A 25,560-nucleotide genomic window follows, 5' to 3' on the forward strand; every position below is an offset into this window, starting at 1 on the left:
TACTTAACCCATTAATTTACATGAGACCCACGGAAGGCAGTGCGTGAAAAGAAAAGACATTTTGTCTGAAAACACATTTTTGTAATTTATTAGATCTGTACACAGCTAGTGCTGTTCTCATTAGCATATTTTTAATCTGCTCCCCCATCCCCCCTCCCCAGGCCAGCAGCCTGTTACACTGGACACGGGGAAGGCAGAGCCCTCAGCCTCCTCTGGCATCCTGAACTTCCACGGGACCTGAAACACTCAGCAGCCAAAAGGCAAGTTTGATTAGTTTATTTAAAATTAAACATTTTTTTTCTGTTCAGCTACTGCACGTGGAGCCAAACCTTGTGTCTGATCATTGTTAGTGCCAGAAAACTGATTCAAAATTAGAGACTAACGGATTCCAAAGCTGCAGAGAAGCAGCTTCTCAGGTGTTGCCTCAGAACTGCAGGATTTGGGTTTATGCTGAAGCTTTTTACCATTTTAAGCTCAGAGTTGTCCTTCTCTAGTGTGAAGAGGTTTTATGGTTACTGGACAGAGTTACTGGTGTGGAAAAGCAGTGATGATTTTGCTTGGTTGTAGCTGTTGCACTGATTTCCCTGGGCAGCAGGATGTCCTCCTCCAAGCTGAAATCTTCCTGTTCAATCAGACAGCACCATGCAAGGCCCAAGTTGGTATCAAAACAAAATTAAGCAAATCAGAGAAAGCTCCTTGGAAATGCGTGGGTAGTAAAAATAATAAAACCCTGGACACTTCACTTGGGATTGTCGTTTTCTTGGCAGATGCCTTTAGAAACCAGGACAACATCCCAGAAAAATCAGAAGACCTGAGGATATTGGTCAACTGATTTCTGCCCTCCAATACTGGCTTCATCATTCCAGGGCAAATTTGCAGTTTTTACCACTACATGTGGTTTTTCTCCCACCAAATCAACATAAGTAACATTTGTAAAGTGCTTTGAGATAGTGCTAGAAAATGCTAAGAGTGAAAAGAGGGGCAGAACATCTGTCATCAGCACCCAGCTGATTACTGTGAGTTGGTTTTATCCTCAGAGCAGCATCACTCTGTTCTCCTTTGACCTCCTATTAACCAAGAGCTGTCACAAAGGAAAAAGGAGTTTGTGCAGGGCAGTGAAAGAAGGAAAACAAAGGAAACACAAGGATTTCTTCTGGAAAGATGCCTGAAGCAGAGCTCCAGAGAAGGATGGGTATTTACTTCCCAGATCCATCAGGAAAACAGTGCCACACTTAGACTCACATGCACAGAGCTCTGCAGGAGGCTTCACACAGCACAAACATTTGCCAAATGAGGAGACAGGTGGGGCTAATCTTAAAAACCAAAAATTAAAAAAATCAAGACACTGATGCTTTTTTTGAGGGGAGGACATAACTGCTCACCAGAAACTACTGCCTGAGGGCCATCAACTACATCATAGTGAAGCCCTGCCACCTTTTCCAGTTCCATATACAGGAACTTCTCTCTAGTTAGCAGCTTCACAAAAGCAATCCTTGTATAAATCCATAAAGCTTTCCCAGATTTTTAAAAGGTTAATTTTACCATTATAATTGCACTTTAAAAACAGGCATCAATCCCTACGCACTCTCCCCAAACACCTCCTCCATTCATAAAAGAGGAAAGAAAGGCTACAATTATTCACTGTCCTACAGCTACAGCATTCAAAGGTTTGATTTGGGTGCCTGAAGGAAGGATGCAAACATCCACTTTTCAGGGCAGGGCAAGAGTGCATTTTAAAAAACTTTCAGGCTTCACAGCTTGGCTTGCATTGGCTTCAGGTGTTTCTGGAAAGACTCATGAACCTGCAAGACAACAAGAGAGCAGTTACAAGGTCAGGTTTGATCTTTGAAACAGTTTTACCTCCTCACATCTTGCAGTGTGTCTGTATACTAAGAAAATTTGAATCAGAGGCACTTTGGAGATTTAAGAACAGCCAGATAACTTCTATATTTCAAGGTCTCCATGATACAAAGCATGAAGATATAAAAAACAGCCTGCCCACTACCTTTCCTTAAAAGAGAAAGAAATGCAAGATTTATATCCATACAGTTGTTTGGCATTTTAATTACAAGAAAACTGGTACAGGTTTGCTAAGGGGCTGTAATGAAGCTCCTAAGCCCTAGTGACTTCAGAAGTACAGAGCACTGAGTAAACTGTGGTGGGATTCAACTCCAGCTGCAGTCTCTGGCAGCCCATTGCAGGAGATACAGTCTGCCCTCATCAAACAAAGGCACCAGGAGACAGGATTTGCCATTCTGGCTCATGGAGCAGGGACACTTCAGATTATTTTAGCTCAGCTGCAGCTCCAGTCCTACGCCAGATATACAATATCTGACACCTAAGTACTACAGGGGAGAAATTTATTTTCTCCTCCACTCACTGCTATGCCTGAAGAGTGGAAGATTTGCCAGAAAATGGACAAGGCTTCCACAGCTACTGTCACTAAGCAGAATCACCAGCAAGTGGTAATTGCTTTTGAATTCTGAGATACTTCAGTTGTTTCTCTGTGGAGTGCACCATTTCCTCCCTCAACTGAGAAGCTCAAGAGATCCCACAGGGATGAATGCAATGTACGCCTGGGAGAGAAAACTACAGAGAGCAAACTGAAAGTAGGTTGTTAGTTTTGATTCATTACTACTTGTGGCTTTTCTCCCCCCTTCCTCAATTACCTGCTGAGATCACTGGAGCAGAATTAAAAACCCTAAACTGAGTTATTTCTCTGGTCGTGTGAGAAAAAGAAGAGAGGTTTCTTTACCTGTGTTTTGTTCAGTGGGGATTTCTTTGCCCACTCAAACATGTTCTCGTAGACATTGCCGTCGTAGCGGCCAAGCACAGACCCCAGATGGACATCATGGAAGTCAAAGGAGTCCACCAGTGCCACTGCATTGGGACGAATGACAGCCAGGAGCTCCTTCACGTGTTGGTTCACTTGGGTTACTTGGGCACTGGTCAAGATACCGGCCTTGAGAGGGGAAACAAGGATTACACAAGTCACAAATCCTTCCTTTCCCCAAAGTCTCTTTTGAGACTGACACAGGTCAGCTTTTCCACACACAAAAATGCAGCAGTTCAGTTTTCTGAGTAATTAAATTGGCAATTTGCCACAGTGAACAAGCAGAAGGAGATGCCCTCCATACTGTCCAGCTATTAATCCTGGATGGGAGACTCATTCTGTGAGTACCTGTAAGTTAACTGCAGCAGCAAGTTTTCTTGGAGAATATGCATATAAGGGTATTAAATTGTGCCTGGCTTCAGGGAAACTTTTAGTACGCAGGAAAGAGGAAAATGGGAAGACATAACATACCATGTCTGCCAGAAGAGCAAACAAAAACACTGCTGCACAAATGCATTCTCAAACTGACAGAATGAAGAGAAGAAAAGCAGTGCCTGACAGTATAAAGCTATTAATTGAAGGATGGGTTAGAATTTGGAGCACAAGATCCCCTTTCAGGGATATTAGCTGTGGAGCACATCTAACTGCAGCTCCTTTATTAATTCCTTGTTTTTTAACACACGGCAGCTTGTCACCAACTGGAAACAATTTCAGCTAAACCTTGGCACATGCCTGGTTTCCACAAGGGAAACCTGACAAGAGCCTTCCAGCAGGCCTGCAGTGTGAATGACCCTCTGGCAGCCAACAGCCAAGAACTGACACCTATAACATCCATACAGCTTGGCATTAAAGCATATTTGCAAGCAGTGAACCTGGCTTCAGAGATGTGGAGTGCTGGAGGAAGGCACCAACCTGCAGGAAATCTCCTGCGTTCCTGCTGATGCCGAACAGGGCGTAGAGGAGGCACAGGTCGGTCAGCACCGCGCGGACGGCGGCGTCACCGACCTCGGCCAGCTTGGCTGTGAACAGCTTCACCACCACATAGTGACAGTGGGCCTGCAGAAACCAAAGAGGGTCAGTCAGGGACACGGAAACATCAGGAGCTCTGACAGCACGTTTCTTTAGCAGGCACGTCACTGACCTCTGATGCCCGCACAAGATCAACAGAAGTCCTGTTCCAGGCATCCTCCTTGCTCTTTCTGTGGTTCAGCTCAGCCTGCAGATTCTTTGCTGCAGATTCTACAAGCCTGTTTCATATGAGGAGGAAAAACAGTTTACATAATAACACCACATTGACAGGATGACGTACACTGAATTCACACACATCAGTCATGGCACCTGAGCTCAGAATTCTTCTCATGTGCTGTGAGTGAAGACAGTGACTGGAGTGACAAGTTGTGCCTCTACAACACCAGTAATCACTGCTGCAACTACAACACAGCTACAGAGGGGTAAGAGGACTTCTGAGAGCATACATATGGTGCTCAATAACTACTCACAAGGAGGAGTCTGTTCTACTTTCCCGCCTCCCTCACAATTAACTTCAATATCTGGATTGTTTCTCTCCAGAGAGATCTCTGAGTAGTTTGGTATTTTTAAGTTTGAGTATACTTTACACATAAATGAGAAAAAGATACATCCCCAAAGGACTGGAGAGCAGAGTAACCAGGCTATGAGCAGGCTGTGAGCAGCCTCAAAGCCCTTAACCCTGACCCCAACCCAGTAAAGTGTGTCACTTCCCGAAAGCAACACACGGATCAAAGCTTTGCCAGCCACACCTCGAGAACCCAGCACAAACAGGGCAGTCATCACCACCACCTCACCCAGTTTTTCTTGGCTCAGCCCAGTCAGTGTGAGCTCACCGGGCAGCACGTGACTTGTAGGCCTCCACCAAGCTGGTGGGGTCATTGATCCTCACGGTGACAGTCCTGGCAGCCACGTGCTGGGGCTGGATGCGCTGCCTGGAGAGGTCGTTCAGGTAGGACACCATGCCACTGACCTGCTGTCCAGAGGTCACCTGGGTGTAGCTTTTCATAAGGAACCTGAAAATAGAGACAGCAGATGGCAGCTCTTACTCATAAATTGTTTGAATGGACAAAAGTCATCTCACTGGGGCTCAGGCCAGAAAGAACAGTTGTAGCACACAATTATCTGTCAAAAATGGGGTAGGGGACAGAAACATGACACCAGTTTCATGCTAATACAGATACTTCTGCTCATTACTTTGTCACCAAATTCACTGCAAACCAGTCAAATAAGACTCCTTAACACCAATTTAGGGTTAAGAAGGGCATAATTTATTACAGGTGTCTGGTTGCATGGGGGTAACTCCTGCTTGTGTGCATGTGATTTTTTACACGTGTGTTGCTTACATACAGTCACTACATGCATATTATAATTAACTCATTACCATAAACCCCTCCCCACGTTCCCAGATTGAGTCCTTGTTTTGGCTGTAGCTGCATTCCTAAGCCAGATGCCTCTCCCTTATCTTCCAACTGTCCTTACTGGGATAGCAGATTCTGCATGCCTTGTTTCTCTGACCAAAGTTACCCAGACACGGCAGAAATCGAATTAACCCTTTTGATACCAACTTCAGCCACAAGGACCATGAGGAGAGGCTGGAACATGCCTGTGCAGAGCTCCCATACCTGGCAGTCTGCAGCATCATGACGGTGTTCTCCCCCTCGTAGGTGCAGGACGGGGTGAAGGTGACATAGATGTCGGGAATGCCACTGCAGCGGGAGTAGCCGTGCCCGCCGCACGCCATCCGACATTCCTCAATGCCAGCATTGGCAGTCCAGGAGGTGAACGCCTTCAGCCCCGCTGTCAGGGCATGCAGCTGAGGGGAAACAACAAAGCCAGGTTTATTTTCCAGTCTTAGCTTGCACACATACATGTTAAGGACCACAACTCCCAGAAAAAGAAAAGTGAAGTTAACACCATTCTTGCGCTGTTCCACAGGTTTTTGTTTTTCTTGAATGAACTCTTTCCTGAGCCAAATATTTATATGAAAACCCTTGTACATTGAAAGACTTATTTAAAGTACACCATTCCTTCTGCCCCTACACATTTTATGTAAAGACTGTTTTCAACTGCCCATTATCACATACCCTGAAATTAGCAAATTAACATTTTACAATTCTAACCCCTCAGTATAGTACTGATACTTTGATCAACACACATAATCTACCCTAGGCACCTGGAAGAAAAATTAAGAAGTTACAGCAAAAGCACAAGACCAGTCTTAACTCCCAAACAGTACTCCATCATTCCTGGAAATGCACCTTTTGAATAAAAATATATTCCCAGCAGCTTCCTTACTGTGCATTACTCACTGTTTTTTATAAAGTGCTAAATGAATAGAGCAAATAGATGTCACCAGCATATTCTGGACTGGGGGACTTCTTAAGCTACAGAAGATATTTCATGAGTGAAAGCAAAAAAGGCTCAATGCCTCTTTTTCCATGCTGTAAAGAAACCTCACACAAATTCAACCAACACTCTGGTTTCCAGAGGACACAGTACCTCTGGCAGCTCACTGAGGTCCCCCTTGCTGATGTCCCCATTGATACGATGATAGGTGTCCTTTATGTAGGCTCCCACAAAATGGAAGGCATATGCTGTTGCCAGGAGAGGAAAGAGTTTGTATTGCTGGGTCTGATAATCCAGGATCTGGGGTTCTGGTTCCCTAGAGCAAAACACAGATGAGTTAGCATGTCAGTGGGAGCAACCTGCTGCAGAAATCCCATTTATCCCTACTCTAAGTATGTTCACCATCCATATCAAGCCAGACTCTCTAAGACCATCCAGAAAAAGCTTCTGGCAGGGGAGGGCATTCCAAGAATGAATTATGCACTCTCCAGGACAAACAGTGTTTTGAAACCATACCGAGTGCCAAAGCAAATATCAGCCATGGCCCCCATTCCTCCCAGTACTTCAGAATTGTCCCTCAGCAGTTTAGGCTGCTCCGGGTCTCCCTGCACTCACCCTGGCTTCAGCTCAGACTGGTGTCTGACGGCGCTGTAGCGGATGGCGATGGTGCAGGCCCGGGACAGCGAGCGAGCAGAGTCACCCACGATGAGGGAACGGATGAACACCATGGTGCCATAGGTCAACTTGTCACTGACTGGTTTCACATAGGTGCCATCTGGTTCAACCTGCCAAAAGATAAAAGATAAAAAAAATACAGCCTGTTGATTTGTGAAGTTTCCTCCCTTTTACGTGTTCACACTCTAAACTCATCAAGCAGCATTTCCAAGCCACCCACAATCCTTTTTGGGGCAGGACTCAAGCTCACAGGAGCATTCAGCGTGCCTATTTCTAACAGCAGATGCTGAAGCTCACTGCTTTACCTGGGCATATTTCATCAGCATGTTTTCCCGAGGAATTCGGAAGTTGTCCATTTTCAGGTAGCCGTTATCCATTTCATCATAGCCAAATTTGGGGCCAATGTCACCCACTGTAATACCTGCCACAGACAAAGCCACTTGCATTAAGAAACAGGAACTAAACAGCACACAAGAGGTTCAAGCTTTCTCCAATAAGGAGACTGGTTCGTTTTCTAGCAAGTCCTGGCAGTGTTAGGAGTAAGAGTTAACAGGGACCTTAATCTCTTTGATGGAAAAGTGGTGTCCTGGTTTTGGCTGGGATAGAGTGAAATTGTCTTCCCCGTGGCTGGTACAGTGCTGTGTTCTGGATTTAGCACAAGAACAATGTTGGTAACACCCTGATGGTTCAGTTGTTGCTGAGTAGCACTTGCATCAGATCAAGGACTTTTCAATTTCCACACTGCCCCAACAGTGAGGAGGCAGGGAGGACACAAAAAGCTGGCAGGTGACACAACCAGGACAGCTGATCCCAGCTGGACAAAGGGATATTCTCCACCATGTGGCATCATGCTGAACAATAAAACTGGGTGAAGCCAGCTGGGGGGGATGACAGCTCCCTGCTCAGGGACTGGCTCAGCATCAGTCAGCTGGTGCTGAGCAACCACACAGTGATCACCTGCTCTGCATATTATATTATTATTATTATTATTATTATTATTATTATTGTTGTTGTTGTTGTTGTTGTTGTTGTTGAATTATTATTGTTATTGTTGTTGTTGTTAATGTTACTATTATTAATTTCCTTTCCTTTTCTGTCCTATGAAGTTGTCTTTATCTCAGTCTACAAGTTTTATCTTTTTCACAACTCTTTCCCCCATCCCTCTGTGTGGAGGGAATGGCTGTGTATGTTTAGCTGCCTGATGAGTTCAACCACAACTGGATATCAAAACATGGGAGTCTCCATAATTTCCATGCAGCCCTACTATCCACTCACTGCAGGAGCTGTCTCTCAAGTTCATCCAGCTCACTTCCAGCTAAAGAGTGATGAGAGGTCTTCTTCCCCTATGAGAAAGCAGGATGTGCTGCTCGTGGACTGCATAGCTGGGAGACACTGGGGCAGAACCAAATCCCAAACTAAACTTCACTGGGGCAGTATCAAATCCCAAACTAAACTTCACATTGAAGGCCTTGTAGGAAAGATGATTTAGTGGTAGTTCAGTCGTAAGAAAGACTCATTTAAGCCCAGTGATCTACCAGCTGAATTCAGCTAATGAAATAAGCCATGGACTTTAACAAGACCCAGCAGCTGTATACAGTCAGAGAGAAACAGATGTAATCTATAATCTACTCCCTGAGTGTGAATTTGTACCTGGCAGAGGCTCGTGTGTGCCCAGCTGCCGGATGGGGACAATGAAGGCGTGCAGGCCTTTGCACTGGCCCTGGGTGTAGAGCTGAGCCAGGACGATGGCGTGGTTCGACGTCTTCCCAACTGCAACGGGAGCAGAGCTCAGCACAGGAACACAGTCAGACACACTCACACACAGAGTCTTTCTTCTGAGATAAGCTCATCATATCATGCTCTAGAAAACCAGACTGACCCCACCGGATGTCACCTCAATTGTACAGCTCTATGACAAAATGTTGCTCAAGTCAATGGAAGTTGCACAACACAATTTTCTTGACTATAAAACACTGAGTCCTTGGCACACCCGCCAGCGAAACTGAAGGAACTATAAATAATTTGATACAAGCAATCAAAAACTACACCAAATCCACAGTGTGAATGGTTTTGAGCAACAGTCCAGAGCACACAATGTTTAGCAGGATCTGGTAAGTCTGCTTGTTATGCAAGAGTGACTGGCTTTCAGCCAACTCTTTGGATCAACTTTCAGTTATCACTCTGCAGATATAACACACACAGCATCACCTCCCTAAATCTTCCAGATTTAGACACACTTACGTCCACCTGGCCACCACTTAATGGAGGTGACAGTGGGGCTGTTGAGGATGAACTCCTGTGTAGAGGGGTCGTACGTGGCTGTCGTTTCCAGGCCCCGAAGATGAGTCCCTGGAAACAAGCAAATACATTGTTTTGGCAGGAAGTCAGTCACAAAAGAGAGACAAGGACAGAACTGGGCAATGGAAAGTGGAACTCCAGTAGTAATGTTTGAATTTTAATTTTGCTTTTAGGCTATATGTATAAAAAGCTAAATATCAACAAATTAAGGAAGAACAACTGAGGCCAGACCACAATCTGGGACCGCCAATTCTCAGAAAACATTGATTTTTTCCCCAGTGGTCTAAGACTAGTTTTCCAAGCACCTCCAATCTGACACCTTCTTGCTATCACACAACAGAAGCCCTTTCTCATTCAAAACGTCCCACAGGAACACACTCACCTGAATTTCACTAAAATGCAATCTGAATAAATTGCAAAATAAAACCATCCAGTTCTCAGCCACAAGACGAGATAAACAGTGCCCATCACCTCTTCATTCCCTCATCAAGCCTCATTCTCCTCACTTGATGGAGCTGATCTCCCAGAAGAGATCATCCATAGCTCCAAGAGAGCAAGTAATGGCATGCGTATGCCAGGTACTGATGCAGGTAGATGAAGAGACTGCGTAAAGATGGAGATAATTCCAGGAACAGTCTTTGTCTTCTGCCCTCAATGCTTCACTTCCCACACACCTCTCTCAGAGCAGTGGCACTGCCCCTGAATGCTTTAAAAACTCCCAAAATCAGCAGGCCTACTTGCTTAAACTAGACAAGCTGTGAACACTCCTGAGAGTCTGGACTGACAGGGCAGGACAAGAGCTCCAACAGGAAAAAGGAGATCACCTTGCAGCAACCACGTTCCCAAAGCGTGGAGGTAATGGCAGACTTCCACAGGCAGCTCAACACAGACTTACTCTGCTGGCAAAGGATCTTCAAACCTCACTAGTTCCAAGAGATTCTCCTCAGACTTGCAGTTACTTTATGCTTCACACAGTCTCTATATGTCCCTTCAACACAAAGGTGAATCCTGCTCATCTTTAGAAAATAATTCTCATCTGCAAATTTGAGATGACCAAAATTAAAGTTTCCCAAGGCAGAATATCCTCCCTTTGAAACTTGAATTAGAAGTGTTGCAATCACAATACTGCTGGAGTTATCAAAATCCATTTCAAAGCTTGAAAGCAAAGGAATAGCAACAAAAAACAAAGTCAACATGAGACAGAGAACTCAAAAAGCCCAACCCATTTCATGGTCAGTTAAAAAGAACACATGGGAGTGAACTAAGGGGAAAAAAAGCTCCCCACAGAACATGAGCATTGGAACCAAGTTAATCCTGACCCATCTGATCCAAGGTTAATCCTAAAGGTGAACAAGCAACTCTTAATTTTTTGGCATCTCTTTCACTACCTCAAAGCTCTGTCTTTTTGTCTTTACACTGAACATTAATTAGAGCAAAGCAGAACTCCAACTGGAAAGAACAGCAAGTGCAAAATGAACAGATGCCACCGAACTGACAGCACCAGTGATGGGCAGTAATGATTCTGGTTTCAATGGCACAAGGAGCACCCAGGTGCTCATTTATAGAGCTACGGACATCCAACCCTCCCTTCAGAGGAAGAGGGAAGCAGCACGTGGAATAATGCTCTATTAACCCTTGCAGAGGCTGTCCACTTTTCCCTACAACCACAGCAGCCTGAGTAAAACTGTGGGACACACACACACTGCTGTACCCAGGCACGGGAATCCTCTGCACACAAAGGCATTCTTAGAAAGAGCATTTACTGAATGTACTGTACCATGGCCCATTTCAGTCTGGGCATAAGTGCCAATGATCTCCAGGTTCCAGGCAGGCATGAAGAAGCGATCCTGCTGCTCTGGGGTGGCCTGGGTGAGAAGAGTGGGGAGGAACATGCCCAGGTGAAGGTCCAGAGGCTCAGGCCGTCCACGGTGAACAAAGCTGTGAAGAATTGTCATGGGATGGGAGCGTGAAGGGAATGTTATGGGAGGGAAGCAAGCATGAGGATTCATGGTGGAGATTCAGGAAGAGACAAAAAGAAAAAAAAATGATTCATGCGTCAATCAGAATTCAGCAAGTGTATTTCAGAGAGCCAGAGCACTGTCCTTTTCTCAGGCCTGAGTAATAAGGAATTGCACTCACTTTGAAATAAACATGCTGCAATGCATTTCTTTGTAATCATGCAGAAAGTGCATCTGCAACATTCCCCTATTTTTGATCCACTATGACCAGTTAAAAAAAGAACAAATCCAAAACAAAAGATGGACCAGACCTTCTGGTTTGAACATCAGAGTGTCCCTAAGTTCAAGGGGCTGAGGCACTCAGCTGAGAATGTCAGTTTGTTGGAGATGTGATGTGGCTGAATGCAGTGCGCTTTCAACCAAATAGAGAAAGTCCACCTTTTTTTTTGACATGTTTTGAAGGTAGAACCTGGTGGAAATCACAGTTTATCCAGCTAAACAAGTTAGGTTTTCAATAAACTTTATTTTTTTTTTAAAGACAAATCCTAACTGGCTGTACTATTTACTCTAATTTTTAAAAATTAAATATCAGACACAATTAGTGTACATGGCATTTCAAATCAACTCCCTTCAACTTCTGCTATTTTAAAGAACTTTCTTAAAAGGACAGTGCTCTGTATGTGTAAGTCAAAGTTACACATAAACAACTTGGGAAGAAAGCCAACATTTTTGAATTTGTAAATCACCAGCACAAATTATCTCCAATTAAACATATTTCAGTAGAATTACATTTTCTCCACATTCTGTCAAGCACCACTATGAGGTAATTAAGTGGTCTATTAAGTTTTTCAATATAAAGAATTAATTAATCATTAAATATTAAAATATTGACAGCTTTGAGTATTAAAATAGTGGTGATAGATTGAGGACAAGTACCTCCATCTGACTCATTTACGTATGAAATAAATTTAATTGGACTTTAACAGGAATATATATATATACTTAAATGATATGCATTATGGAAAGAGCACTGGTCTGAGCTTGGCTCAAACTCATCTGACATTCTTAGCAAAAGGGGGAACAATGCATCCTTGTGTTCTCTAAATACGCATTAATATGAACTACTTCTGTCCCTAGGGCTTCCCAAGAACTGTTTTTTGATATTCTCAGACTCCTATAAATAAATTCAACTATCTAATAAACCCAGCAGCAAGGTTTTCTAAGCTTTCTGACTGCACAGTCACCAAGCCCAACAGGGGACGAATGGCCTACCAGGAATACCAGATTTTAAGTGAGTTCAGTACTGGTGAGAAGTACTGAACAGCTACAGCTGACTGACAGCCAAAGAGTGACCAACAAAAAAAAAATCCTTATTTACCAGCAGTAGTTATAAACCAGATAGAAACAGCACAGTATTTTCACTTTTTTACTGCTCCTTCTTGTTTAATTTTCAGCCCTGGGCTGTTTGTGTTTTTTCTTTCTTTGATTTTTTTTTTTTTTTTTTTTTTGAGAGAGAAAGAGACTTCTTCACTATGAAAGACGTTAAAATCAACACAGGCTATCACACATATAGTCACTAGGATAAAACTGAGTAACTACCCATCCAGGCCAGAGTTCAACAGTCCAGAGGTCTGCTTCCCCATCACCAGATTTTAAACATCAGGATTAAATTAAGCAAAGCTCAGTGACAATTACTGCAGCAGCTTCACTGATGGAATATCAGATACTCAACATTCACAGCAGGAGTGCCAAATGTTGGCATTTTAATTATTCAGCATAGAGAATATATCTACTTCACTGTATTCCATTTAGTGTCAAAATACCAATTTTACCATGAAACAACATGAGAACTATAAGGAAATCAACCATCACCAGGCAAAAAAGTGCAATGATCTAATGTGAAATCAGAAGTAAAACCAATCACTGCAGTGTGGATGTGACTGATTCCAAGCAGCTGGTGTGAGAAAGCAAATAAGGCCAGCAGGCACTGATTGTTGCCATTCAGTTCTCTCTCAGCTTCTGGTGTTGAGCTGGGTTTGTTGAGCAGGACAGAGGACAGGGTTTCTTCCACTGAGTCTTCTACAAATGTTTCAGCAGCTGTAACTGAACAATCAGGCAGCTGGCATTGCCATCCAGCAGTGTCCAGACTTGACATCTCAGGCTTTCCCACTTCAGATGCCAGCACAAGCACTGGAGTCTCTGTTTGTTAACCACTCTTGCTGGTACTTAGCAGCCATAATTCCAGGTTCTGGGCTAAAAGACTGATTTTTGATCCATTAAATGTTTTTCCATTTGAAGCAGTGAAAGTTGCTTTCAACAACAGCAGGAATAGGATGGTTTTTCCTTTGTAAACAAGACCTTTCCAGGAAGCTGTACAGCTGCAGTGCAGCAGCATCTGGAAGAGAAGTGCCTGGGGCAAAGCATACCTGACTTTCAACCCAGAACTCACAATCTCACCGTGCTCCACTGCTCCTGTAGGAATGCTCCTGACCTGTTTGTGCAGGCCACCCATTCACTGAGGGTTCACATCCCAAAATCAGGCAAAAGTAAAAACCACAGTACTGTTCATTGACACAGTCCAACTGGTTCAAGTGAAATTCAGATTCTCAGGGCTTAGAATGACCCCCTCATTTCAAAACAAAGGTAACAACTACCAATGCAGAGATCAGCTAAGAGGTGCATTCTGGAAAAGACCAAAAGGAATCCTGGGATTGTCAGGATGTGAAATGAGGCGGCTGTCTGGCTACAGACATCAATCATTAACTGAGGAATTTCACCTTTCCCCCTTTTAGATTGACCCAGGGAACATGAACAATTTACCCACTGGAGTTAGAGAAAAGAGGTTACCCATTGATCCCTGAAGGGAACTAACCATGTCCCATTTCGGTTTGGGCGTAGGTGCCAATTATCTTGACTCCACGGACCAGGGGCAGCCACTTCTCCTTCTGAGCAGCAGACGTTTGGGTCTCTATGGTTTTGTGAAACATGCTGAAGTGGAGACCCAAAGGTTCAGGAAAATTGCCCAAGCATGTTCTACAGGAGAAAAATAGAGGGATCTGGATCTCAGTCTTACTGTTACCATAAACCTGAAAGGCTTTTCTCCAACTGGAACATAAGATAAAAAATCCCTTGGCCTCATTCAACCTTTTTTTTTTTTTTTGTCCCACAAGCAACCTCCAAATGTGGAGGCATCAGAAGCAATGCTAATGGGGAAAGAAATGTCTCTTCCAGGCATCTTCTTCACCCCATGAATCCTGCTGTTGCTGTGTAACTGGAAAAAATATTATTCTACAAAGGTTCATGAGGAACTTGAAACTAAGGACATGAAAACCAAAATATTTTCTCCTCCATCTCTCAGGCTTTGTGGGAATAAATCCCACTGCTGCTGGTAGCCTATAACTAGGGTATTATTAATTAGAAGAAATATGTATTCAAAATGAAAAGGTTTCTTTGGTGACTGAGTTCTTTTCGGACCAGCTCTGTATTGCCTGCAGCTGCTTCTATCAGTTGTGAGATCTGGAACTCACCTTCAATTAAAACTACCATTACAGTCTAGTGCTGGAGGGAATGAAAAGAAAAATCAGACATTTTGGGAGTGCTTCACCAAAGCAGAAGTTATTTAATGAAAGAAAACTCTAATCATGTAGTAGCCACAATGGCAGGCAAAGTACATTCTCAATTAAAACATATTCCCTTCTGCAGATTGAACAGTTTCTTCATCTTCAATCTACTGTACACAAATGTTTATTCCATCTAATATGGAATAAACTCTAATAAAATCTAAATAAAATAAATCTAAACTCTAAGATAGAGGAGTTAAAAATGAGCCCTTAGCATAAATCCCACAGGGGATGTTTTGCTTGTCCATTAGAGCAGCATTTGTGACTGACATTTTACACCAAGCAGAGAGTAAATAATTGATAATTCAACAGCAGGTCCTGTACAGGCTGTGACAACCAGCCTTAGAGTGAGAGACAAAGCACCACTGAACTGCACGTTGCCTGTTCTAAATGAACAAGACTAAATGAGCCATGGATTTTTCCAGGAGTAAAACTATTGTAATCAAGTAATCTAATGCTGGTGATTAATGTATGAACTGTGCTTTAAGCTGGTGTGGGTGCAGGTACAGTGTCTGAAGTTCCTGGAGTCAAGGCACACAGTTCTTTCACCAAAAATACTCTTGCCTACAGCAGCAGATGTTACCAAAGCTGATGCTTTCAGAGTGACCGAGGGCTTAAAAATGCTGCAAGGACATCAAGTCAGAACTTTTCAACACTCTTGTGGTTTTCTAAGTAGGTCATTCTTTTAGCCCAGGACCTATAGAGCAACAGCAGCACCCTTTTCTTCCTCACTGCCTGCAGCACAATTATTGTGCACCTACTCCCTGGGCCCAAAAAGGACAAATCTGCAGGGAGAAAATGAGTGCTGACCTTGAAACATGAAGTTTCAGGGCTTGGGAACAGCTTGAATGGGTCTTTGCATATTTTCAGCAGTCACTGAAAGAACTTGAGAAAAATGTGCAGCCCATGCTTTGCTGTCAGAAAAAATCAGGTGAGACACTGCCTCTTTGAAGGAAAGATGTTTTCCTCCAGGAAAACATCCCAGAAATCTTCTGAAAGGTCACACCAGCAACTTTCACTGCCTATGAGCAAGTTTATCACAAGTGCCAGATACCTAATGATTACTGTTACCTTCTCTGACAGGAGGAAGACAACAGACATTTTGCAAGTGGGTGCTTTAACACCCCTGTGTCAGAAGGTCATGATGTTTCTGTAGCCCATCATGCAGCATTTTAACAGCTTCTTGCATTAACTAAGCTGAAAATTAAATTACAGCAAAAACTGTTCATCTCTGCATACTCCATGCTGAAGATTTAGGATTTCCTTAATGTGCCTTTTAACAACTTGAACGACAATGAGAGAGAATCCTGTGTTCCTCAAGACACAGGGCAAAGAGAAGAGGTACCAGCTGTGAAGGGAGGAACAACAGGTTTTCTTCCCTACTGTTTCTGTCTCTGAATTCTTACTGCTTTCCATTACAATTTCAACATGCCCAGCACCTGGATTGGCTGTTCTCCAAAGGCTGTAGTAATACTGCAAATACTCTGCTCCATCAAGACTGACGGTGGCAGTGACCATCTGATCAATGCCCAGCTGCTCTGAGCTCAGCCTTGCTACAACAATAATGAGGCTGCAGCTCCAAATCCACTTCTGGGAGAAGGCTGTGTAGTAATATGTGCTTTGGCAATACAGACCTTCCCAGATTTCACAGTAACCAGTGCCACCCACACAGTAAAAGGCACTTATGTGACAGGTGTGTCACTGTCTCAAAGTGCACAGGGGATGACAGAAGCACAGCCTGTGCGTTCAGAGGCTCCAAAGCTACAGGAACAGCTGCAAAGCTGTCCTCAGGCTGCAGAACTGGGTCAGAGAACAGGGGCATTTACTCTACATTAGCCTGTGTACAAACTTTGCTGCTTTAGGCAGTTCTTGAAGTTACTCTTTCAAAGACAAGCACGAAGGGTCATCCCAGGGGAGGAGCAGGAGCTGTGTTTGAGCTGTGCTAACTGGGCTTCAGAGCTAACAACTGCTATGGCAATCAACTCCTGTTCCAACTGTATCAAAGTAAGATCAAGCCAGACTCATTCACTCTGCATTAATTTAGCAGTGGCAAGTAGGGCCCATAGTAGAGTTTTTCCACTTTGATTTGCTCAAAGCTACTCCAGGTCCCAATTTAGAGATGTAAGAACAAATTCCAACAAGGAAAGTGCACACTCATGCAATGCTTATGAACACAGGAATCATTTGGTGACCAGCAGCTCTCAGATCTTCTCTTCTTCCATGACCCAGTTTGTCTCACCCATTTTTCACTTCTTTGTTTAATCCTGTTTTCTTCAATGAAAGTTAATTAAAGTTGAAGGTGAATTAAAACTGAGCAGCTCGCTCTCTTCCAAGAGTGTTGGAGCATTACACCAGAAACATTTCCCATTTTTCATGCTGACTTACATTTTGCTGCAGTTAGACTGTAAAAGAAATCTGAAATATTGGCACTTTCAGGCCGATGGCCTTCAAAGCTGCAGTCACAGCAGCTGCAACTGCAGTGTGGACATAGAAGAATTACTACATGAAAAGCAATTAAGTATATTTAATAGATCCTCTTATGATTTGGAGTCCAACAAAGCCCTTTGGAAACAGGAAGGAGGAGCATTCACTTGGACATGTCACAGCAGCAGCAGCAATTGTTTAAGTATATCTTCAGGGCAGTGAAGGAAGCAGCATTTCTCCTCACCTACTCATAAATCAAGCTATAAAGTTGGTGAGTCATGTGCAAAGCTACCTAGAGATGTTCTAGCACTTTAGGAAAGCTACAGGAAAAAAATTATTCAAAATTGCATGTGTAAATCTGTCCCTGCCTTTTGGGGATAACTGACAAAATTTCTTAAGCTTCCACAAGTAGAAATGTCAATGACAATAAATACAACCGGACGTCTGAATCAGGGATGTCAGTCTATTTCATAAACTTCATTTGAGGCATGTTGCAACACCATATCCATTCAGTTTTCAGGCTGGAAAAATGAATAAGCCCAAACACACTTTCTCCAGGTCAGCTTTTATACTAATGACATCACTTCCAGTTAGCACCAATTAGCATGTTTGGATATGGGACAGAAATAAACATAATTCTGTCAGTTGGGTGCAGTTCACCAAATTTAAAAAATCTTTAACACTCAACAGGTGGGAAAGTGGGGACAGATGTTAAAAAGCAAATGAAATCAAAGGATGAAAAAATAATCCTTTCATTTAATCAATTTTTTAAGCAGCAGCAAGCCCACATCCTCCCTTGCCAGCACCACAGATTATAGTAAAGAAGTCATTTCAGAATATCAGCAGTGTACAGTTCTTAGAGCAAACACACTTCGCCTGTAGGCAAGAAGTTCATGCATTGCTCTTCATTCTGTTACACGTTATTACAGAATAAATATGGCATATAAAATAAATAAAAAATTACAAATACAGTCAGCCTACAGTAACTCCACTTATATTTTGAAATCCAGAATGGTGGTAATTAGATTTTACCTTGGAAAAAAGTAAGCCTTTTTTACTGTTTCCCTTGGTTTTGGACTGTGAATTCTGACTAGTCACACCTGACCATTAAAGCCACATTAGATATGGAGGTACTATTTGGTATCTGTATGAAATATTTATTACACTTTCATTCACTTAAGAATTGCTGACTCCAAAGTAAGTTTATGGAAAGACAAAACAAGAATCTCTCATTTGACTACTTCAGAAAAGTCTGTTTTCATATAATGTTGTCATTAATGCTACAAAAAGACAGAAAATTTGTTAAAATTTTCCATCTGATAGACTGGATAGACTTTGCTAAATTTTCTCTGTAGAAATAAATAAATAAATAAATAAACTTCCTCATCACTTTCAACAAACCTTGTGTAGAAAAAAAAAAGATTAACTTTGGCTGTGCAGCACCTGAATAATCCACTACTGTCACTGAACTTGTTCCCTGTTATCACTGTCCACCAGTGATGATTTTCAAATTATTTACATTACTTCCATCAGAACTTTCATGACACAGGTGAGTGCAGACCAGTTTCTCTGAAAGCAAAACCACAGTGGACAAGTTGACTTCAATTTCCTAGTGCCAAGGGTCATGCCCTGGGGCCCCTGACAGCTTTTCTACAGAACCAGTCAGAGGGGGCTTGTGGTTCATTATTTAATGGGGCAGAGGATATATCCATGGGATTACAACAGATTTCTAGATCTGTGTAACTTCTCTGTTATCAGTTTCTGTTTGATTAAAACAGAAAGAGTTTAACAGAATTAAGGGGAGAAATGCATCAAAATCAGGAACTGAGTTCTAATTTCTTCTGGAAGGAATGAAAACTCAGATGTAAAGACAGTCTTATTTTCATTAACTTGATCCAAAGGTGGTACTATCAGATAAACCAAAGGTCAGGTACAACAAAAAGCCTCTGGGTCAAAGAGAACCTCTGGAGCTTAGAGGAGGGAGCCAGAACAGACAGTGATACACAAGAACTTATAAACTATCTTGGAATAGTTTCAAGTATCTCTGCAATGTGTCTTTATTGGGTCTAAGTGCAAAGTGAAGTAATCAGCTTTTAGAGATTTCATTAGAAGCTGCAAACTCATCAGATCTATCCAGATTCAAAGTAATTCAGTATGATTTTTTTATTCCTTTTAGGAAAAAAAAATTTGACTTCAAGTTCTGTTTTTTAGCTTCTGCACCACACATACAGAACAGTGTATCATTGTTAATGTTGCATTTCTCATAAAAAAAAAAACCCTAAGAAAACACAACATTGAGGAATTCAGGGCTTCATCTGAAATTCAGTGAAGCCAGACTCAAGGGGGCTTTTATACAGGTCTTGTGCTTCCTTTAGACAACAAGCATAGGAAAAAAGCACAACCCTAGCATCTTTGGTGATGACTGAAGTACAAGAAGCAAACTCTGGATTTTTTTAGGTACCTTTTAAACCAGTAGATCTCCTCGGGATCTGCAATTCCATATTCCCTTAGCTTCATCACCATCAAGGAGCTCTTCCTGATGGCTTGCTCATAGCGCTGGCTACGGGACAGGAAGTTCAAATCCTCGTGCTGGAAGTCAGGGTCATTAAGAACTAAGGCCTCTGGGGACAGAACAGAAGAGGAAAACAAGCTCAGTTTCCACAAACCTCAGCAGGGGGTGAGCAACGACCCAGCATTTTGCCTGCTCTACCTCATGGTAGGGGTATAAAAAATTTGTAAATAAAATTAGAGGTTAATGAAATGAGAATGAAATGAAAGCTCTTTGAGAGCTCAACTGCTGGCACTCTCATTCCACACATAAACCCCATGTACAGTTCAAAGCACCCTGGACTTGGCAGGAGAGCAATTCACTGATGTAAGACCAGCAGGCCCCTCAGCAACAGCCCCAGAGGCTCAGGCAGCCTTGTGAACTCTGAACCCCACGCAACTCCAGCAGAAGGGCACAGTCATTATTCCCCCTGTGCCGACTGGAAAACAAGGTGCCCAGAGAGCACAGACTTTCTGTGTCCCCCCTTTGGCAGCGAAGTTACACAACAGCAGCCTCTGACAGCCCCAGCCCAGGGAAGAGCCTGGAAGTCGCTCATTAATCTCTCATAACCACGTCGTGCTGGTTGACAAACAGATGACATTTGTTCTGTTGGGCAAGAGCATGCTAGGAAGGGAAAAGGAGGGGACAGAGCCCATGAGAAATACTCATGGGAAGCCGCCTCTGACCCTCTGGAGGAAGGGGAAACAGAGAAGTAAACGGACACTGCTCTGTCAGGGCCACCCTGTATCCCTTCTGGGGAGGAGGGGGACCAGGGACATACTGCAGCTCCTGTCCCTCTCTAACCCCTTCCTTTACGCTGACCCTCCACCTGCAAACCCTCTCCTCACAGCTTTCTCCTATCCTCGGGGTGTCCCCTCTCCACAAAAGCTCCTCCGCACTCTCTCCCGCCCCACGACACCCTCACGACTTCGTGGTTCCTCACCTCCCCCGAGGCTCCTCACCCCGTTACCCCCGCCCTGTACCCCGCTCTCCCTGGGCCTCCCCCCCACGCAGCCTCTCCCCTTCCCACCCCCGCAGAGTCTCCTCCCGCTCCGAGCCCTCAGCGGGGCTGTCTCTGCCCGTCCCCACGGCCCGGGCCCTCCCTCACCGATCTCCTTGCGGCGGCGGGTGCGCTCAGGGCCGCCGTCTAGGATGTGGGTGAGCCGCTCGGGCTGGAAGGTGGCGGCGGCGCGCTCCCTCCGCAGGTCCGCGTTCACCGACATCGCGGGAGCGGCTCTGCCCGATCTCAATCCCAATCCCAGTCCCGATCCCGATCCCGAGTCCTTCCCGACCCCGCTGCACCGGCCCCGCCCCTCGTGACGTCACTCCCGCGACGGCACGTGGTTCCTGCGCACGTGGGCCGCCGCCGCGCGCGCCCTTCCCGCGGCGGCGATGGCGGAGCGGTGAGCGCGCGTTCCGTCGTGCGGGGAGCGGTGCCTCAAACCGCGCTGCGGGGCGCGGGGAGCAGCGCCGGGAGAGCGCCCGGCACATGCGGCATCGGCATGGAGCAGCTAATTAAATAAACAGCTCGTTATGTGCCGTTAGCGGGCTGCGTTTGTGCACGCGTGAAATATGGTGGTGGGTAGTGCTATGGATCTGCGTGTAAGGGGCTGTGCTTGCGGCTGCGCCTACCATAAATCCCTCTGCAAGGTCCTGCAGTGGAGCTGGCGCATGCATTAGGTAGCGCATGGGGTGGGCGCAGGGTGTGTGGTGATTGGGGTATGGCTTTTACAACCCAAGTGACTCCATACGTTTAAAAGTGCATTAAATGCACGCTGGGCGTCTTGCATCCCTGGCTGATTCACCTTGCTGCACGGTGTCGTTCAGGAGCAAAACCCGAGCGGTACAGGACAGCCTTTGCCCTTCTGGAGGTGCAGAATTGCCGCTGCTTTTTGAATGTTGGGTGCGGCGGGGATGCCCGGAGCTGCAGAGGGCGGGGAGGTGGGTTGGGACCCTGCCAGAGGGGTTTTTCAGCCGCTCTGGGTGTCCACAGCCCGGCATGGGACTGTGGGGCAGCAGGCTGAGAGGGAAGCATGTGCAGGGATGGGGTAAGCCAGGATCGCCCTGGTTTCCCCAGCCTCCCACAGAGTCCTCCGTGGGGCGTTTTGCAAGGTGGCAACACCGTGAGCAATGCATGGGGTGGGAAAGGGGCACCAGGCATTAAAGCCACAGCATGTGTGTCAGCTCAGTGTCCCCTCTGCTGAGTAATCAGTGTTGATGGTCCTTGAATGGCCATCGATGGACCCACCTGTGTGAGTGGCAGGACTCCCTGCCTGGGCTGTTGTGCAGCTCTTGGGGTTCCCCACAGAGAGGCCAAAAAAAAAAAAAAAAAAAAAAGAAAAGCAGTAAATGAAGCATGGAGACATTCCAAACACAGGCAGCATGCAAGGGAGATCAGAAGGAAAATGATGCCAAAAAAAACCACTTCAGGGCACTGCCAGGAGCCGGGCTATGGCATTGGCTGGGCAGGGTTAGAAATTTGCTGAAGCTGCTTTGCATTCCTTCCTTTCTGTGTGCTCTGTGCTGTGGCTTACTTGCCTGTGCCAGTCCTGCTCCACCACAGGCACTCCCAGGAGGTCCCACCTGAGCCTTGCCTTGGAATTAATCCTTCTCACTCCTCGCTGTCTGCTAAACCCTGCCAGACTTCTGATGAAACTAGGCTGGCTTGGATCCAGTTTATTGTTCTCCAGCTGCAGGATCAGATACTGCCAGAACTATTTTATGTTGCAGTAAGAGAACAGGCTTGGGATCATTCCTTAAGTCTCCCTGCATTGTACTCTGTCACCCCAGCAGCTGAGGCTATCCCAGTATCTCAGTCCCTCACACTCTCTGAACTGCTCGGTCACTGTTCTCCCCACTTCCTGAACTTTTCTCAACTCATCCATAGCCTGGGGGAAACCCAGAGGACTGGTGAGCTGCCTGTAGTTCATGCTGGGTTGCGTGGGTCTAGGCAGCTCCTCTTTGTGCCAGGATGCCCTGAGCTTGGCGCATGCAGTGAGCTGCAAATAGGACCTAGCAGGGAAGCAGTGAAGCTCTTGCAGCCCTCTGGATGGAGGAACCTGGGCAGGGAAGGAGTTGAAGGGCAGAATCACTTACAATTTGCATCAGGTACTGGAGAAGCATGGAGTCAGGCCTTTTGCTTTACTGCAGGTCAACCATTGTGTGAGATGCTGCCAAGTGCTGGTGTCTATTACTTCCCATGGGAGATCAACAGCTCGGTCCCCGAGGGGAAGACCCTGAGGACATTTGGCAGGTGAGGAGGGTACCCCGCTCTCCCTGCAGACCAGGCCTTTCCTTCACTGACTGAGCACCCCTTTTGGTTTGTAACTGGATTTCTGCACAGCTGAGCTTCCCAAATTGATCATTCCCAGGTTATGCTGCTATGACCTGGCCCGATCTGAAGCCATTCTCGCCACGCAGCACAACTCAGCACAGTACCAGGTCTGTGTTGACACCAAGTTTGTGGAGCCATTCCAAGCCCAAGTGGGATCTTCCTACATGGTCCTGGGAGAGGCTGAACACAGGGAAGGTAAATGCTCTGGGAACTGGTGCCCTTTGCTGCTCTTCATGGTACATCAGCTCTTTTGGGGCTCCCTGAGTCACTGAGGGCAGCCTGGACCAAGGCTCCTCCTGTGCAGCTGCTCCATTACACGAGCGTGTGATTCAAGGTAGGAGCAGCCTGTCTGTCCCTGCTGACCATGAGAAGAGCCACCCTTATCTTGGTGAAAATCTGGTCCTCTGGCACAGATTTTTTTAGAAACAGGAAGCATTTCAACCACGTTGCTGGGCTTGTGAAACCTATGCTAAAAAGCCTTCTGGCATCACTGCCAGCCACCACACTGACTGTCTTCACCCCCAGTCTGCTGGCAGATTGCAGCAATACCTCATTGCAAGTGACTGGGTTGGTCTTTGCCATCCTTGAAAGGCTCTAATAATACATTATCCCTGCCCTCAGACATGTGAGGAATGCAGGCAGACTCATGCAGGGCACCCTGTTGTCCTTTCCTGGGGTGCCCTGTATTCCAGCTGCTTGGTGCTTTGTGTAGGGAGTTGATCTGAGCTGAGCCACAGGATGGTGAAGCAAATTCTTTGTTATCTTGGCCACACCTGATAAAAAGTATTCACATTCATACCACGGAAATCCTCGGTGGCATGTGGAAAGCCACACTTCACGTGGCCTCTGGAGAATGACCTGCTAAGCCACTGCTGCAAAATGCCTTTAGAAAATTGTTATTTTAGTCATCCCAGTAGGAGGGAGTTGGCCCCATTTTGCAGGGGTGTAAGGGGAGCAGACTGAGATGGTGGCTGTGTTACCAAGGCTATGTCGCCAAGGTTTGGCCCCTTCTGCAGCTCCATGTTGCCATTTGAATGCCAGCAATGAACTGTTGGTTGCAGCCAGCTTTGAGCCTCTTCTAAGCCTTCCTGTCTGCACAGAGGCATTCAGGAATGAGCTCAGACTCATCACTGCTGCTTTTCAGCCAGGGAAAACCAAAATGCATCCAGCCACAAAGCAGACAGATGGCAGGCACTGCCACTGTTCCCCAGTGCAAGGGGAGTGCAGTGTCAGTCACCAGCATTTTGTAGCGATCAGGGCAGAGGGAAAGCACATCACTGAATTAAGCTGCTCTTGCTGCTCACATCAGTGGCAGCATGCAGCCAGTCTGGTCTCCTGAAGTTCTCAGGCTATGATTATTTGCCCAGCTTGAGTCATATGTTGCCTGAGGGAACTCTCTGTCTCCAAGCTGCTCTGTCTGTTTTCCTTTCTCCAGAAACTTCCAGTCCTGTGGTAAAAGCACGAATATTGACCTGCGTGGAAGGGATGAATGTGGCCCTGCTGGAACAAGCCATACAGGAGCAGAGGAAATACTTCAATGAGAGGCAGGAGCAGAAGGAAAGCAGCACATCCTGACAGCAGCTCTGAGACCAGCCACACGCTGGTCCTTGCACTACCATTTGCAACAAATATGTTAAAAGTAAATTAGGAGGTGTGTTTGCTGTGGCAAACAGCAAAGTCACTGAGCAGGGAAACACTTGAAGACTGAGTCAATGTCCATTCCTGCCCCAGGTGTCATGACTGAAAATAGCTCAGGGAAGCAGGTTTGTTGTTTGCTTGAAATGATGGTTAAGGAAAGGGAACACTTGGTTTACACTGGTTCTTTCATAATGCACGACATGAAGAAGTCAGAAGAAGTCTCTGAATCTGGAGTTAAGCAGCTCACCTTTGGCAGATGGGGGAAAAGGGTATTAGCACAAAGTTCATTAGCCCTGCCTGGCTGCAGGCCCATGAGTGCCTGTGTTGGGGTACCCTGACTCAGCTGCCACACAGGAACATTCCTGGCAAAACACTCACCTATCTGGACTGACCAAAGAAACAAGAAGAACAAAGAGTCACTATTTTCAGTAGCACCTGCCTCTTCAGGTAGGAAGAACTGGTATTTAAGGGGAGGATTATTTCCAAGTCTAAAATAAATATTTGCAGTAGCCTGAGTACTTGACTTTCTTCCTTGACACCACTAAGTTTAAGAGACCATAAATCACTATTTTTGAAGTATCTAAGGATTTTGATTGAAATTTTCCTAAATAAAGATGAAAAAAGAAGGCAGCCTTTTATTGATTAAATCCCTCCTTCTTGCCAAGTCAGATATGTTAGGCCGTGCACAAACCCTACAGATGACGTAAGAAAATTCAGTTTTCCTCCTCCTAAGTACTGGGTGTGTATGGAAGTGGCTGGCTTTAAAAAAGTTGCGAGAAACGGAGATGAAATTAGATCAGAGCCACTCTGGTTGAAGAACATGGTGCCAGGCCCACACAGTTGTATTCAACCATTGA

General features: G+C 45.2%; 2 protein-coding genes across 5 annotated transcripts; one reads left to right on the forward strand and one right to left on the reverse strand.

The window, feature by feature from the left end:
* Nucleotides 1-59: 59 nt before the first annotated feature.
* On the reverse strand, nucleotides 60-21,051 carry ACOX1 (acyl-CoA oxidase 1). 2 transcript variants are annotated; one of them, XM_038157145.1, is made up of 14 exons: nucleotides 20,840-21,051; nucleotides 19,645-19,804; nucleotides 10,959-11,119; nucleotides 9,125-9,232; nucleotides 8,534-8,653; nucleotides 7,189-7,304; nucleotides 6,824-6,993; nucleotides 6,362-6,524; nucleotides 5,485-5,675; nucleotides 4,696-4,875; nucleotides 3,975-4,080; nucleotides 3,746-3,889; nucleotides 2,756-2,962; nucleotides 60-1,802 (listed from the first exon to the last, which is right to left on the reverse strand). In XM_038157145.1, exons 1-14 carry the CDS (start codon nucleotides 20,952-20,954, stop codon nucleotides 1,752-1,754), a joined length of 1,992 nt encoding a protein of 663 aa, XP_038013073.1. In that variant the 5' UTR covers nucleotides 20,955-21,051; the 3' UTR covers nucleotides 60-1,751. The 2 variants fall into 2 exon arrangements, with proteins under 2 accessions (XP_038013073.1, XP_038013072.1); XM_038157144.1 differs by lacking the exon at nucleotides 10,959-11,119 and adding an exon at nucleotides 14,012-14,172.
* On the forward strand, nucleotides 20,286-25,218 carry TEN1 (TEN1 subunit of CST complex). Of its 3 annotated transcripts, none has more exons than XM_038157147.1 (4): nucleotides 20,286-20,443; nucleotides 22,882-22,984; nucleotides 23,103-23,260; nucleotides 24,501-25,218. In XM_038157147.1, exons 1-4 carry the CDS (start codon nucleotides 20,326-20,328, stop codon nucleotides 24,638-24,640), a joined length of 519 nt encoding a protein of 172 aa, XP_038013075.1. In that variant the 5' UTR covers nucleotides 20,286-20,325; the 3' UTR covers nucleotides 24,641-25,218. The 3 variants fall into 3 exon arrangements, with proteins under 3 accessions (XP_038013075.1, XP_038013077.1, XP_038013076.1); XM_038157149.1 differs by lacking the exon at nucleotides 20,286-20,443 and adding an exon at nucleotides 21,024-21,134; XM_038157148.1 differs by lacking the exon at nucleotides 20,286-20,443 and adding an exon at nucleotides 21,110-21,411.
* Nucleotides 25,219-25,560: the final 342 nt, after the last annotated feature.

Source organism: Motacilla alba, chromosome 18 (assembly GCF_015832195.1).
Source record: "Motacilla alba alba isolate MOTALB_02 chromosome 18, Motacilla_alba_V1.0_pri, whole genome shotgun sequence".
Classification (NCBI taxonomy): domain Eukaryota; kingdom Metazoa; phylum Chordata; class Aves; order Passeriformes; family Motacillidae; genus Motacilla; species Motacilla alba.

Coding starts and splice junctions, on each gene's coding strand:
- ACOX1 (XM_038157145.1), bottom strand. CDS start 20,954: ATGTCGGTGAACGCGGACCTGCGGAGGGAGCGCGCCGCCGCCACCTTC. Junction 6,994..7,188: donor TGCTGATGAAATATGCCCAG/GTAAAGCAGTGA, acceptor ATCTTTTGGCAG/GTTGAACCAGATGGCACCTA. Junction 4,876..5,484: donor ATGATGCTGCAGACTGCCAG/GTATGGGAGCTC, acceptor CTCTATTTTCAG/GTTCCTTATGAAAAGCTACA.
- TEN1 (XM_038157147.1), top strand. CDS start 20,326: ATGACATTTGTTCTGTTGGGCAAGAGCATGCTAGGAAGGGAAAAGGAG. Junction 20,444..22,881: donor GAGGAAGGGGAAACAGAGAA/GTAAACGGACAC, acceptor GCTTTACTGCAG/GTCAACCATTGTGTGAGATG. Junction 23,261..24,500: donor AGAGGCTGAACACAGGGAAG/GTAAATGCTCTG, acceptor TCCTTTCTCCAG/AAACTTCCAGTCCTGTGGTA.